Source organism: Synchytrium microbalum (genome assembly GCF_006535985.1).
Source record: "Synchytrium microbalum strain JEL517 chromosome Unknown SmJEL517_scf0001, whole genome shotgun sequence".
Classification (NCBI taxonomy): domain Eukaryota; kingdom Fungi; phylum Chytridiomycota; class Chytridiomycetes; order Synchytriales; family Synchytriaceae; genus Synchytrium; species Synchytrium microbalum.
This window is the reverse complement of record NW_022158350.1, coordinates 1,379,080-1,395,176: the sequence shown is the minus strand read 5'-3', so window position 1 is coordinate 1,395,176 and position 16,097 is coordinate 1,379,080. Positions and strand designations below refer to the sequence as shown.

Genomic DNA, 16,097 nt, shown 5'->3' with positions numbered 1-16,097 from the left:
CCAATCATGGATAGCAGACAACCCAACAATAGAACCGGTCCCAGACGGAGTCCTCGAAACAGCCGTGGAAGCCCTCGCGTGCGCCCAGCACATGCCAGGCAAATATGTCACCATGAAATGTGCCACGGAACTATGTAAACTGAAACGAAATATGACTGTACGTAACATTGCTAAACTGGTCAAGAAGCATATGACAGCTGAACGCATGGATGTCTTCTTGTATGTGATATGGGCAGTTGCGCAACTGAAGGACAATAATTGTCCGGTGTTTGCTCCCATGGGTGTCATGTTGGCGTCGTCGCTTGCTGGGAATTATTTTTCGATATTGAGAACTCTGGGGCGGCTTAGGCCTATTTTGGCTTATTGTGTAGAGAATGTGAATGAGCTGCTGCTGGTGCTTAAACCGCCGTCGTCGTCAAGAGGTACTAGGAGTAAAGAAGTAATAGATCAAGATGATACAGTATCATGTACATCGTCTATATCTACAGTATCGTCATTGCCAGGTCAAAAAGGTCAATTGGGGCTTGAAAAGTAGTGTAAGTTATTAGTGGAAGATAGCCGTGTAGTCATTCTGTCATGTAGCATTGTCAATTCTGTAGTTTTAGCAAGTAAATTAGTAGTCAATCGTGCATCGAGTAAAATAAAGTATATGAGCTTCATCCGTCTTTATTAACCGGTTGACTTCTTCATGACTTTGTCAGTTTGGTGCCAACAATGTCCACGGTGCTTAACGAATAAGACTAAGATCCTAGCAAAAGAAGACACTTTCGACACGGCTTCACGTAAATACACGTTAAAATTGACGTGATTTCACCTTAATTGTATTGGTCACAATCCAGCTTCAACTTTCTGAATTCTTTCGACGAACTATTTGACCATCAAAAACGCACGCTCAAAGATGTCGAGCTCAAAGACATCATCAGGCTCGGGTAGTGGTTCCAGGTCTAGCAAGCCGTCTTCCTCATCGGCGAGTCAACCTACCAAAAAGTAAGCTCAGTTCAAATACAGTTAATTTCGAGCATTTTGAGCATTTAGAACTTACCAATATTTCACTATAGGGATCCACCAGTCGGATGGGAATTTTCAGCACATCCCAGATACAGGAATCCACTACCAGAACTGCCCTTTGATCCCAAACTAATACCACCCAAACTTGGCCTCGAACGACATTATAAATTTCGACCTGATGAGCAAACACCCATGGACGGAGACTTTACAATAGGAGTAAACGTAGTCGATGATCTCGTTGGCGAGTCATTAAACCTGGCAGATATGGGAGTGCTTGAACGGATTGTGAAGCGAGATCCATTTATAGTCAGACCGTCAGCTACTCAGCATCCGCTCGACTTGGATATTATCAAGGGCAATATAGACGCTATACCGCTAGTCCAACTCGCAAAACCCGCATCACGAAACCCCGATACGCCCATATCTCGCAACGTTGGTCCATCTGGTGAACGAGATGTTGCATGGCTGCGACGAACAACGTATATTGCTTCAGAGGCAGTCAAACCACGATCCAAGAAGGCTGCCGCGTCTGCTGTTACGACACATAAAAAGATGACTGATGTGTTGGGACAGTCGCTTGTGGACGACATGTCTATTGAAAACCAGATACGGATTATCATGTCAACGTTTAGGAGTGTTGATGAAGGGTTGGATAATTTGGATAAGTTGGAACATCCAACAAAGAAGGGGGTTACTGCTGAAGAAGCGGTGCCTGTTTTCCCGGATTTCGAGACTTGGGGAACGAATTATACTATTATTCATTTTGATGAGGATCCTTTTCCTGCTGTAAGTTTGTTATTGCTTTTCGGGCAATCCTTATGCTTATGAATCTCGGCAGCTTTTATGCGAGAGAAGTAGAGACAAAGAAATATATTTCACAAATTCACATGTGGCTTTTGTTTAGCCTATTACGAATGAGCAAGCTCAAGTTGCTTTGGAAGAATCTATTCTCGCTATTGCTGATACAGGCTCTGGAGAATATGCTTCACTCTTCAAACCGACTGATGAAACAGCCAGGAAGATGTTGGGTAAACGAAAACGTGGTGAAGACTTTGGTGATGATCCCAATACGGTATGCAGAAAATAGAAGACTCTTTGTGATGGATATTGCCTACCTCTCACATCACACATCTTACCCTCTTACTAGGTATATGATTATGACAACATTCGCGATTATGACTTCCAATTGACAACATTTGATTATAATCCGACTGATAAACCCGCACCAAAGAGTCGAACGGTTGATTTCACGAATGATAAATTCAAACGTTTGTCACTTTCTATTCGAGATGTAGCTGAAACGAGGGCTGCCTTCTATTATGTGTTTGAGAATATCGTTACTTTCAAGAGACGTCGTCTGGTGGTACGTATGGATGCACTGTCGTCTCGTGTGTTTGGTGCAATGTCGTTGCACAGACAAAAAGCCGGCTCGACGTTCAAGAAATACGGTGTGAAAACTCACTACCACAACTTCTACAATAGGGCCGTCATCGAAGTAATGATCGAGTCAAGCATATACAAGTACGACCTCGACCATTGTCAGCTCAAGAAGTTGAAGAAAAGAGAGCACGATTGATGAAGGTATTGGCAGACGCCAATCTTGTTGGTGAACTAATGGCGGAAGATGATGAAGAGCAAAAGGCATTGCAAGCAGAGCTTGAAGCTAATGGTGGTGGAGGAGCAGCAGAGAATGGAGTTGGTCATCACGATGGGAATGTTGATCAAAAGCAAGAAGGAATGGATGTGGACGATGTAACAACAACAGCACGAGCAGCGATGCAAGAAGTGTAAGATAGTAATAGCATATAGATAAAAATATAAAATATGACGTGCATTTTAGGAAAACCGTGTTTTTCAATGTTATCCAAACCTCCAGACACACCTCCGATTAACGAGACTTTCGGTTTGCAGAGACGGGTTTGATAAAGTAGCTCAATAGTTCTTGTATACAGGCTAGATTGCCATTTCATAGTATCCGCTTCGCATTCTTCTCACCTTTAAACAAGCTCGCAAACATGATGGAAATCGAGTCTACGAACGGTACAAGTGTTTTGATACCGAGTAGCATTCAGATTTAAATGTGAATATTAATTCCATCTATTTATATAAACAATAGGAAGCATTAGTTCTACTCCTCTTCCTACCTCCATCGCTCCAATCCTCAACATTTCACCAGAAACATCCCCTCATGAATTACGAGATGCCCTTATTAAAATCATACCACAAAACAGTATGTATTTTCTAGTTTTGCTTGCATTTTGATTTGATGCGTCGTTTTCCTCCGCGAGCAAGAGTCTTATCAAGGAAACCATCATCGTCTGAACTCCCATTCCAAACATAGATGAAGAACGGATTGCACTGGCAGGATCAGATGCATTCCTATCATTTCTACGCCAAACACTCGAAATCGCTGCCCAGAAACAGGCAAATTCTACAGATCTAGTGTACAAGGAAATGGGGGCTGCTGCTGCGAAGTTGTTGGCTGAAATCGCCAAAGCTGGTAATCATGTTGCAGTAACTCCGTTGTTTTGCTCTAATGTTTTAACCAATTACTGTCGTACTTGACGCAGAGGAAGCAAGACAGCATATCGGTGAATCAGGAAACATACCTGCCTTGTTATCTCTCCAGCGTTGGTCTTCACGAAACTTGACGGATATCAATGATGAACGGGAAGATGGACAATATGATGAAGTTATTGTGCAGACATTACGTGCCTTGGCAAACTTGTGTTTTGACAATGGTATTTTGGATAGATTGAATGTCCTTTTTGAGCACTAGTGTATTCTTTGGCGAGTCTCTAACAACCACATTTTCAAAATAGAAACAAATCGAGAGATTGTACTAGATACCAAAGACAGCATCAACAATATTGTTCGATGTCTGAATTCACGTAGTTCGCAATTGTTGAATATTGTTTGTGGTGCTCTTCTCAATATTTCCATGGAGAATGGTACGGAATGCACTTACATCGCATCTAAAATTTGCCCAATTCGACCTATTGATTCTTTGTAGAACCGGTACAAGTTGAGATCCTGAATGCAGGTGGTTTGACATTGCTATTAAATGTCATCAAACTGGGTACAGATGTATCTACTCGGAGATCATTTCGTGGTATTGGACCTGTAGCTATCAAAGTTCTGAGCAATCTTGTGGAAGCTGGCAAGTTATCCATCGGAGTATCCACACAATCCTCTTTTCGCTTATCGCATTTTGCAACAGAAAAGGGAGCTCAAGAACTCATGTCCTCTGGTGGACTATCACAAATGTTGAGATTATTGTGGCAACAACATCAGAATCTGCTAGATCCTGAAATTGATCGAGAAGATTATGATGAAGCGTTAGAGTTGTTGGACGTGTTGACTACTGTGTTGGAGACTATTGGAGAGAATGGTGAGCTAACTTTGTCATATTTGATCATCACAGGAGGAATTAATTTTTTGCAGATCAAATTCAGCGAGCCATTGTGGACAAGGACTTGTTGGACATACTATTAGATTTCGTGGATCATCGACCACCTGCTCGTGCTAGAGCTTCTGGCAATGACGAAACGTTGATGAAAGCAGTTACTACGTATACTGACATTCGAAGAACAGTGTCACGTATTGTGACTTTGGTTACCATGAATGGTATACTGTGCAGCTTATTTTTTTGCCCATCAACCTTTCTGTGAAACTAACAATCATATCTTGGTTTCCAAGATGCAAATATGGTGGATATGCCAAAGAAGGCTGAAATCATCAATCGATTCAAGAGGTGGATGACACTAGTTCGACAAGTTTCTGTTGACGATGACGACGATGATGAGGATCAAGAAGATGAGGATGAAGAAGTTCGGATGTCTGGAGCACTTTGTCTTGGGAATCTGGCTCGTAGTGGTGAGCCCTGGCATCCCGGTCACTTTTTTTTCTCCTTTTGTCGAAGGCTCACTCGTCTTTGATTTTCCTTTCCATTTAGACGAGACATGTGCTACTTTGGTCAAGACCCACAATGTAGTTCCTGCTCTAGTCAAGTTACTCAGACTAGAAACTGAACGATTGAGAATGGCACAAACTGGTGAAGATACTAAAATGGGGTTGAAAGTTGTTCATGCTGTTATTGGTGCTCTTAAGAATCTGTCTCTTGCTTGTATGTTGTCGCAATGATTCGACCTGTACAACGTTGTGGAGTACCCTTTTTCGCTTACACATACCATACCGGTAAATTAGCTGCCGATCGAACTATTATGGGAGATCTTGGAGTCATCAACGCTGTAGCTGGTGTGTTTGACTTGGAGAATATCAAGCCAGTTCAATATGGATGTGTTGGAATCATCAAGAATCTTTGTGGGGGCCAGAATGGTATGAGCGTGAGTGCGTCTGTATTTTTTTCAACTTCTCTAACATCATGGGTGTTTTGGTGATCTCAGAAGCTAATGTATATCGAACAATTGGTGGAGTTGATCCCCCGCCTCCAACAAATGACTTCAAGTTGGAGACAGCAGAAGTCCCAATAGTACCAGGCATCAAAACTCCATTGGCTCGCATTATTTCATTGATTTGGAGAGCAACTGGTGATAGTGATACTGGCATACGGAATGAAGGCGGTCGAGTTATTGTCAATTTGACTAGGTCATCACATCGTGCTCGAGGTAAACGATAAGCTACAATTGGGCTACGGTTTTGCTTTTGCTCACGACCTCTTTTCAAACTTGTTAGCTCCCCAATTCATAAAAGCTATTGTTGACTCAAACGGAATACCGCCCCTCATTCAAATTCTTACTGGGGCGCTCTTGACTCGAGATCTTCCACCAGATGCCATGTCGGAGGACTCGACTGATGAAGAGGTGCATGTGCACTTTGATGCTCTGCCATCTGCAGATCAAGTCTTTCCTCTAGTGCAGAACGAGGGTCTTGTTGCCCTATCCCTCATTGCTACCAGTGCGTTCTTTGATTTGACGATTATTCAACTACTCAACTGCTTCCTTTTTTTACTAGGTGTCCCGTCATCCATACCAATTATCACCAAATATTCAGCTTCACTCATTCCAACTCTAATACGTATCTTGCAATCCGGATTGCCAGAATTCGCCGAACATACTCAACCAAAAGAGTCGAAACCATCACGTAATTCAGGACATTTCAAGGACGATGTGGGTGGAGATAAAGAGCACACAGTGTATTCTGACGAGACCAAGTGTAATGTGTGTACTTTGGCGGATACGCTTATCAAGAGAGATGGTAAGCTAAGTCGATTTGGCCTATTTTTTTTGTCACGCCACTTTTTCGCTATACCACTTACATGCTCTGGTAAATTGTAGCGGCATTCAAGGCACGAATCTCCGAAGACTTGAAAACAACACTGCCGGCATTACTCAAAGTTGTGAAGGCCAGTCCATCCGCATCATCGGCCGAAAACCCAATCAGTCCCACTACCTCAATCCACACAACTGCAGAATACTCCAAGAGAGGGACTGTTGGTTCTGGTGGAGGACAACCTACACAGAAAGAGTTGCAACGACAGTTGGGTGGTGGTTTAGGACGTGCTATGAGTGTGGTCGATATTGCTATGTCGTTGGAGAATGCTGCGAACAGTTTACTGGGCAATATTTGACTTTTGATGCATAAATTTTATACCTGCCGAATATACCTTTTCTGATTGTGAAAAGCTCACGATTTTTCTTCAACGACCGGTTTTTGGAGTTGAATGTGGTAACATGTTCCTAAGCATTGTGTAAAGTGATACGTATTGCTGATGAAGGCCTATCCTATTGTGACAGTAAGATTTTTGATTCTTTTGCTCCCCATGGCATTGATATTCAATTTCATACTATTTGCCTGAACGATTAGCACGTGATAGATCCGCTCTTCTGCCTGCTTTTATCGCAATACTCAACATTCACCGGAATCCTTTCCTGATGCTTTACAAGACGCCCTGATTGCAATTTGTACCACAAAACTGTACCCTCTCAAACAGGGGAGGTTTTTTCGAAATAAAGTTGGTGAACCGTTTGTATCTGGTTTTGCAAGACTCTTTTCAGTGGAAACGACAATTTTTGACTCCCAATATGACCAATATTTAGAGCGAGAACGAATTACATTGGCCCTTAAAACTAGAAATCGCTGCCCAAAAAGAATAAAACTCTGCTTGGCTAGTATACAAGAGACGGGTTGCAGTAGTGTTATGCCGAATATGGAGCTTTTTTAAGTGTTAGTTAGCTTATGAAATATATTTTGTTCAACAACCTGCATCTCTAAATATGTTTCTACGATGTGTGTACAAATGACATATGTAATGGTGATGACGACACCTTCCAACTATTTGGCAGGATGAGGGTGTACAGTGACATCAATATTCTTTACGTCCAAGTCACCTATGGCCTTGTTGGTGATAGTTGCCACCTTTCGAGGAGTGTAAGGTTTGCGTAAATCTTCATTGTGAGCAAGGATACGATCTGCGAATGTGTGGTTGACGTCGCGGTGGTTGGCTACAAGTCAATAAGTTGAATTTTGAGTTCAATAATGGAAGACAGGATGGTCAAGAAGCGACAGACAGTAGATAGCTGGTATGCAATCGTAGGGGTTTCGCCTTACCTTCGTCAGCACGAACCGCTAAAACCACGTCCCTGATACGGGCATCCCTGGGGAGATTGTAGTAGTCGAGAGCAATGTCTGGCGCTGTTGGTAAGATGGTAAGTTGGTAAGATTTGGGTTGGTCTTTAATCTTCTGAAACAGCTGGAAAGGTTAACATACCTGGTGTGTTGGGACTGTAATACAGAGATTGACGTGATGAGAAGTTGGGTTAGGTCATGAGCTTTTCGCTAACATGAAATTTCAGAGGCAACAACAAAAAAGGAAGCCAGTCTATCCAACAGTATATGTTGACTCTTGCCAGCTACTTACATGTCACCATTGTCAATGGCCTTCAAGAAGTGAGTGTAAGAAATCACAGCTTCTTCTTCCAAGTAACCAGTAAATCGATGAGCGCAGCTTGGCCATAGAATGTAGAGGATTGAGAATATGGCTGTGAATGCGTATTGAGTGACTCCTACAAGCATCCTTTCTGTGAATGAGGGTTGACAGACCTTCTAAAAGACCATCACAAACGGTGCCAAGGCGTTAGTCAAAGAATACGACCGATACGAAATAAACAGGCAAAAAGATGAAACAGAATAGCACTAACCATCCATATCATGAGATGCATTCTCTCATTATCAGCTTCGTGGAGTAGATGACTGATCCAACCTCCATCATGTTTCATCTTTCGTAGAGAAGTCAAGTGCCTCCACATTCCAGCAACGAATCCGGGTACTGCAGCAACTGTTTCGAGGGTAACTGCTCGATGGACGTATTTGTTTCTGAAGAAGAGGTCTGATAGTGGCCCTACACAAGTTGGAAGCCAGAACGTGTTAGTGATCCAAGGTCAGCGAGAAAAGACTGAAGAAAGTGAAGGACAGAAATAGCGACAATTTAACAGGTTGCAAAAACAAAGCTGGGACATATCTGTAACAACTTACTGAGAGTTCGAACAGCGCCCCAAGCGACATAATCGCCAACAGTCACCATTTTGCGATGAGATCCAATTCCAATGTCCAAGTCTTCAAGTTGCTTAGAGTTGAGAGAGTACGAGATGAATTCTGATCGTACTGGAACTGGATGGACTTCGTGAAGTTTATGAGTTGGATGAGGGGTCTCATCTTCATTCCTAACACAGCAAGATAAAATAGAAGTTGGGCTCATCTGTTAGCTCAATTAAACACGATTTTCGGATGGCTGTGCCGAAACACACAAAACTCACTTTCTGGATGTTGACATTTGTCTTCCGGACGAAGAAGGAAGGATACGGCCAAGAGTGTATGAGTTGGTGAGCATGAATAGTGGTTGCTGCACGACCATTCTTGTTGGGTTGATGAGGTGCATTGTGGCAGATGCCACCCTCAAATGTTGACGTCCAACGAGAGTAACGAGAGTTCTTTGAGCAACCATGTTTCGTATAGCTTGGATGTGATCTAGGATGACGAAATAATATCAGGATTTAATGTCGCGATTATCGAGCTTCAGGGATGCAAATGTTTCACGCTGTCAAACTGATCTTGCAAAAATAATGCAGACAAGCGATAAGGACCGCATACCCTTATGGGGAAACCTTGTATGATGCAGATACTGTAGAAATAGTTGAACGAAATGCTCCTTTTCAATATTGACTGGCAATGAGCGAATAACAGCACACACCCTCAAATCCCGGTAAAAATTCAAAAGTCGCTCATGTGGCGGATTGGTGCAATTCAATCGAATAAATGGTAGAAATCAAGTCCCAATTTAGTCGTATTCGTTTCCTTCTCGCTGGCGCGTCGTATCGTTTTGGATCCTTCATTTGATCTTTGCCAACTTCACGTGAATTCCTAAAACGACTAGAAAGCACAGACAACCATTACCATGACACCACATCTGACGAGGGCTGGTCCATACAACATATCAGATGATTCGGATTTTGATCTCTTTCAACACCGATCGCGGAGAAACTGTCGGTGCAAAAGCGCCAAGACAGCAAAGACACACCTCAACCAAGTAAGCAATAAACCCAACATTGTTGTATATCCTGCTTCATCTGGATAAGGACATATTGGCTTGTGTGTATTTCTATACAGATAATGGTGTATTCGGTGATATTAGTACTGTCTGCATCCATGACTGCTTAAACTGACGTTGTTGATGAATTGTGGTCTTGATGATTATCGAGTTTTGAAGTATCGAATACCAACATCCTGAAATTGTTGGTTTCACGCTCACGACCGCCATAAGCATAATAAGCTCCTATTCTCAATAAAGAGTGTGAAGGAACAGTCAAAGGCGTCAAAAAAAGTGTCCTACCTGGAGTATGAGAACCGACTTTGCCAGGATGAGTAGAGCGACGGGTACCCTCATCGTGGACTGTTTGAGCGATATAGAAAATACGACCATCCTTCTCATATCCTGCGTGAGATCCGAGGTGTTAGCTATATCCTCACACGAGGCACTTGATCCTAGTTCAATTATTCGCATTCTCATTATGCTCACCTCCAATAACAGGCAAGAATCGTCCTTGCACCCTGATCTCTTCCAAACCGGCAACACCATTCATCACAGGAATCCAGGTATAAAACATCTGGGACCCATCAGGTATAACCAACACTTCATAATCATTAACAAGATTCTGCTTTCCAGCATACGGAATATGAGCCCCCGGAGGCTGCATCAAAAGTCCTGCTTTTCCACAATGAACACCTCCAAACATATACGAGCGACAAACATACAAGGGCTGCGAATCATTGTCGTGGCCACCAACGAGGCCTCGAATAGGGATACGGTTTTCAGAGGAGGGAATCCATTTAGGTAAATGTTCGTGTAATATATCTTTGGCAGTCGGTGAGCGAGATGATGATGTACTGTTGGAATGATGGTTTGAATCGCGTGATTTTGACTTTGCGATATGGGACGAAATTATCACATTCATCATTTCAAAAGTACCAAAGTAGATGGAAAGCTGAGAATCAGTGAGTTCATGAGGTTTTCAAGTTGACAGGTGACCGTCGGAAAAGCTGTCAAATTCAATTATTTTTTGTCGGTTCTTGTCATTTGATGCCAAGAACTGTGACCATGAGACTAGAAGATAGTCTAGTGAAGGCTTCAATATCATTTTCAAGATATTTTCAGGTAGGGTCTTCGTGAACCACGTCCGTAAATTTGCTGGACGGTCGGTGAAAATGATTTGCGTCCAAAGTGAGCCAGCCAATTTTTTCAAGATTGAGAATGTAGGCACGGAAAGGGCATGAATAGGAAACCTCCAGTCACTAAATTCATTATGAGCAAACTTCTGGTTGGCATGTGCGTCCTCGCCTTGTTGCCCGAAAACCAGTCTGTTTTATAACCCAACCAAAACCGGAGATCAACGACAGGGGAAATCAATGAGAGAAAAACCTAGTAATTCGAGAAAGGAGCAATTTTCTGGGTGCATGGAAACTCTTGGGCTGAAAGCTAAGTTCGCTTCTCCTTTCGCTTACCCAAAAGTACGAAAAATCTGTTTGAAAGAGCTCAAAACCCCCCCCCCCCCCCGCGAAATATAGACGCACAATAAAAAAGGTTATCCAAATTGATTTCTTATTTGCGAAAGAAAGAAAAGACAATGCAGGACAACACACAGATAAAAAGCAATAGGAAGAATAAGATCTCTAAATCTTTAAACTGTATGAAACACAAATCAGATACCTCAAACACACTTCAATGCTCCAGGAATTCAAAATCATATAACACACCTTCTCTTCACTAACAAAACTTGAGTCGGTTCTGAACCTGTTGAGCCTGTTGGGCCAAGTCTCCACTAGAGTCTTGTACACGAGCGATTGCCTTCTCGACGGTATTGTCAGGATGGCCTCCACCAGCAACAACGGCCAAAGTTTCGAAGTTGGTTAGACTATGCCCAGCGGCTAGATGAGCTGGCAGAGTACTGTTCATCAAGGAGAGAAGAGAATCGTTTTGGCACGTCTGGACAACAGTCATTGTCTGGTTGTAAGCCGCAACAAAGTCGTTCTAGAGTATGAAATATCATGTTTACATTAGTTTTCTTGGCTTAAAAGAAGCCCACTAGGGATCAATACTTACGAAAAGCTTGATGGATGTCTGGCACGCCGACGCAAATGTTGGATCACAAGCATTGATTTGCAAGGTAGAAGCTTTCAGAAGGTTTCCAATTGTGACCATATCGTTGACTGCTGTAGTTAGAGCTTGCGTCTAAAGAGGTGGTGGTGTGCAAAGTGCGCGGTCAGCATCGACCGCATCTCCTACACTGGAATCATCAGAGCAAGCAAGCAGGTACTCACAGCCGCAGAATCCGCGCCATGGAGAACAGCAAATGTAGCCAGAGTCATGTAAAAGAAGGCCTTGACTGAATGCATTGTTGCACAGAGTCTGTACAGAACAGCTAAAGAGATGATTGAAAGAGCATGTTAGACCATCTTGAGTTCCTTTGGCCTTAAAGTTTCAAGCGATTGTGCATACTTTAGATTTGTTAGGCTAAACAGGTTTGCGAGCAGTTGGGTTGGAGTTCCTTGCCTTGATTGTAGATTTTGTGGAAAACTGACGATCTGCCTGATTTGCTGTTGCACACTAGAGAATCACGTCCGTATGCCGTATGACGAATTCCACCTGCTGTGCTGCATTGAGTATTCAACCAGACTTCACGGGGCCTCTGAAATCAGTATTGCTGCAAACTGACTTTCCAGCACCGTGGCCGAAAAATGGACAACCTTGGTGGTTGTAAGATCCGTGGTAGTAAGATCCAAACTACTTGAGTCCTTGAAAGGCGTGCCAGTGCACGAAAAGAGGCATGTGTTTATTATTATTTTTCAGGAACGATGGAGAAGGAATGATGTATTGTCATTGGGAGGAGTGGATGAGGATTCGTGATGTTGATGAGGATTTACTCATCACTAGTGACGAAGATGCATAGTATCAAACTGGTGTATCTAGCTTTAGTCGATTGTCCACAGCAGCATGGTGGGGAACCTCCAAATATTTGTAGTACTTTTCTAGAAGTAATAAGATTTTGTGTTTATTGACAATCAAAAGACAAAACTATGAACCAACATAGCTTGAATTACGTGAAAGGTGAATGCAACACAAGTGCAATTCACCGTAACTCTTCGTAATGGCAAAACTTCCGATTGAACTATCCAAACTACGGGGCCCTGTGACTATGTGAGACCAATTTGGTGGATACTCTTCAAACACACCATGAGAATTTGGTCTTATGATAAACCATCATGGGTGTCAAGAGCAGGTGGCTTAACGACAAAGAATGTTGAAACATCATGCTGAAACAGTAGAACTTGCGATAATTCCGATGTCATATCCAAAAACGAAACCACACAGAATAGAAAGAAATGTCTTTGTTAGAAGCAAGATCTCTCTTCACATAGTAGAGATCAGGGTTCATTGATGTTGAAGACTCTGCGTGCTTTGGCGCATCTGAAATGTCATGAGGTTTGAATATCAAGATTCGTATAATCAGGGGGTGCCATTCAACGATGAGTCTTTGGTAATGACAATATGCATTCTGGTTGAAGACTGACCGTCCTCAGAAATCCGTTACAAAACCAAAAACAATTTCGATGACTTTGCTTTTGGAATTTTCAATTTAAAACTTATTAAAACTCCAAACTTACCCTTTCCACCGCCTACGGCGATCAATACCGAGAATATGTTCGACATCTCGGTGTTAAACTACCCTCAAAATAGATCAGAGTTTTTGACGTGTTGATAGCAGGGAAGAACAGTTTGCAGAAAAAACACCCGAATCACACATCGGTCAGTACGGGAAACAGGACGATGATCTAGCTCCAATTCTTCGATCTCAGCGCCTATAATCTTATTTTACTCGAGTGTTGACTCGATGGGCTGTCAACCTATCATCTGTAAAGATATACACTTTTTGGTCTATCTCAGAGGATACGCCCCGCTCTCTCTCTCTGTTGACTATGCACTTGGTCGTGACGTCGCTGTGGAAGTACTCACTACTTTATTTGTTGATCTTGCTGAGTACAATGGGCATATATATTCACTACATATGGAGACTCAGGAATAAAGATGTTTTTCTTTGTTGATGCAATTTGTAAAATCCAGCTGCCATCCTTCAGATAGCTTCCTTCCTATCAATCATAGACATGGCAGCTTCTTCGGGATGACCGAAGACAGTGCCCATATCCTCTAGTTCAACACCCTTGGTTTCCGGAACAAAGAAGATAGCGTAAACCGTCATGATAGCTCCAAATCCAGCGTACACGAGATATTGGTATGCACCAAGGTTTGTTGAAATGACTGGTGCGACTTTGGCAATGATAGCGTTCATCACCCAGTTCGAAAGTGTTCCCAGACCAGTTCCCTAAAGTTTCGGTATCGGTGAGAACCTTCGTTGAAGTCCAACCAAGCAGAAAAATAATCAATACCTTTGATCGGACTCGTAAAGGTAGCACTTCAGATTGAACTACCCAGACTACTGGGCCCTACAAGTACAGATGTTGTCGGAAGAGTTGAGACCAAAAAGGAGGAACACGCACGGAACAAAATCCGTAGCGAGGACGCAACGTACCCAAGTTATAGCAAAGAAGAAGACAAACATGTAAACAAAGACGATTGCTCCCCATGCAACTGATGGGTTTCCGTTTTGACTGATCTTGAGACAGATGGTGACCATGGTGTGAGAGATTGCGATGCCAATACCACCAACAACCAGGAGAGTTTTTCGTCCAGCTCGTTCAACGAGGTATAAAGCTGGGAATCTACAACACATATTGGGTTGTGTGAGTTTTGTATGTCTGAGCGGACGAAGGTGGCCAAGGAAACTTACGTAGCCAAAAAATTGATGGCAGCGTTAGCAATAATAAAGGATGTCGAAGACTCAGCGTGGCTAAAACCCATGTCTTGGAAGAGAGAGCCCGCATAGTCTAAATCGTGAGCGTAAAAAATATACCGATGAGAAAGGCTGCCGGAGTTCACAATCAGAATTCAGTGGCAAAAGTCACTTACAAAGGATGACGTTGATACCGGTCCATTGTTGGAGGATTTGCAGAATGATACACATGAGCACACGAGGACGAATGCTTTTGTGAAGGATTTCACTCCATCTAGCTTCACCGATAGCTTGATCACGTTCAACAGCAACTTGGATTTCTCGGTATTCTGCTTGTACGTCTGAAGAATTTACAGCCTATGAAAAAAAACTCCAATTTGAGATTCAGCTAATTTATACTGGCAAAAGCAGAAATGCAACAAGATGACGTACACGTCCACGAATACGAGCCAAAACTTTGAGACATTCATCCATTTTGCCTTTCATTGCGAGGAAACGAGGAGTTTCAGGCAAGAGCAAGATTGATAGAAGTAAGAGAGCACCAGGAGCCATCTGTAACCCAAAAGCGGTTCTCCATTCGGCTTCTTGTCCATCGAGACCTTTGATGATTCCAGTGTTGACGCATGATGCGACCAAGATACCAAAAGTGATCATGAGTTGCTACAGGTAAAAATATCATTTAGTATGCGTGAGTATGAACATTAGGTTGAAGTTGACAGTTCGGACGAAAATGACGAAAACGTACGAAAACAGCTGTCAAAGTTCCTCGAATTTTGGCAGGTGATGATTCAGCGATAAACACAGGTACGACGGTTGATAATACACCGATTCCAGAGCCTCATGTTTGAGAATTTCGTATTAAATCCAAGACTTTCAGTGACTCGTCCAGTTGTTCCACTAAGTACTCACCACCGACTATTCTTCCACCGTATAGCATGCCGAGACTTGATGAACCTGTTTGAATTGCAGCACCAATCTAGATCCAGGGCTCGTTGAGTATTTTTGTATCGCGAATGACACTGCAATCAGAACTTACACAGAAAAGACAACCACCAATGAATATAGCACGTTTACGTCCAAGAACATCACCAAAAAGAGCAATAGCAAGCGCTCCGATAACACACCCAACCAAAAATAGAGAAGCAATGTTTCCATTGATGTTTGTCTGATCAACAGCGGTGTTGAAATAGCTTTTGAAGCTATCCATAATGAGGATTTGATCCTACAACAAACCATGGTACAGGTGTCAAGAGCAGGTGACATGATGAACTGAAACATCATGAAACATAAACATACGATGATTCCGATTTCATATCCAAAAAGAAAACCACCTAAGATGAAAAGAAATGATTTAATTAGATGGATTGGCTCTCTTTTACTTAGTAGAACTCCAGTTTCACTGATGATTAAGTTTGCGCGTGACTTTGGCAACTTGAACATCTTGATGTTGTGAAGACCAAGATCCGTATATGATAGTGATGCCATTCGACGATATGACTTATTTCAAATCAATATTGATCTTGACGGGCGAGCGACCGTCTTTTCAAATGCATTGCAAAAACAAGAAAACATGTTTGATGTGTTTGCGTTTGGAATTTGAAACTTACCCATTCCGCCTCCTATTGCAATCAGCACACTGAATATGCTCGACATCTTGGCAATTTATTCAGCTCAGTTTTAAACAGATCGATGTTGTTCTTGTTGTTGTGGGTGATGGAAAAGTTTTGA

At 42.5% G+C, this 16,097-nt stretch overlaps 3 protein-coding genes across 3 annotated transcripts; 1 reads left to right on the top strand and 2 right to left on the bottom strand.

Moving 5' to 3' along the window:
- Window positions 1-898: 898 nt before the first annotated feature.
- On the top strand, window positions 899-6,598 carry SmJEL517_g00347 (uncharacterized protein; the record flags this gene model as incomplete). The annotated part of the gene is made up of 19 exons (XM_031166277.1): window positions 899-987; window positions 1,059-1,794; window positions 1,913-2,080; window positions 2,156-2,371; window positions 2,491-2,795; window positions 2,966-3,048; window positions 3,125-3,238; window positions 3,350-3,508; window positions 3,579-3,749; window positions 3,831-3,959; window positions 4,022-4,399; window positions 4,453-4,635; window positions 4,708-4,884; window positions 4,964-5,134; window positions 5,215-5,346; window positions 5,415-5,636; window positions 5,704-5,925; window positions 5,983-6,225; window positions 6,306-6,598. The coding sequence occupies 19 exons, from the start codon at window positions 899-901 to the stop codon at window positions 6,596-6,598; spliced, it is 4,191 nt and encodes a 1,396-aa protein (XP_031028074.1).
- A 704-nt stretch (window positions 6,599-7,302) lies between these two features.
- SmJEL517_g00346 (uncharacterized protein) lies at window positions 7,303-10,478 on the bottom strand (the record flags this gene model as incomplete). Its single annotated transcript, XM_031166276.1, has 9 exons — window positions 7,303-7,472; window positions 7,579-7,662; window positions 7,739-7,752; window positions 7,889-8,073; window positions 8,169-8,368; window positions 8,503-8,690; window positions 8,784-8,994; window positions 9,857-9,958; window positions 10,043-10,478. 9 exons carry the CDS (start codon window positions 10,476-10,478, stop codon window positions 7,303-7,305), a joined length of 1,590 nt encoding a protein of 529 aa, XP_031028073.1.
- A 3,174-nt stretch (window positions 10,479-13,652) lies between these two features.
- On the bottom strand, window positions 13,653-16,022 carry SmJEL517_g00345 (uncharacterized protein; the record flags this gene model as incomplete). The annotated part of the gene is made up of 11 exons (XM_031166275.1): window positions 13,653-13,901; window positions 13,966-14,022; window positions 14,109-14,298; window positions 14,367-14,463; window positions 14,546-14,726; window positions 14,802-15,029; window positions 15,115-15,206; window positions 15,279-15,345; window positions 15,406-15,591; window positions 15,666-15,700; window positions 15,977-16,022. 11 exons carry the CDS (start codon window positions 16,020-16,022, stop codon window positions 13,653-13,655), a joined length of 1,428 nt encoding a protein of 475 aa, XP_031028072.1.
- Between the last annotated feature and the right edge of the window lie 75 nt (window positions 16,023-16,097).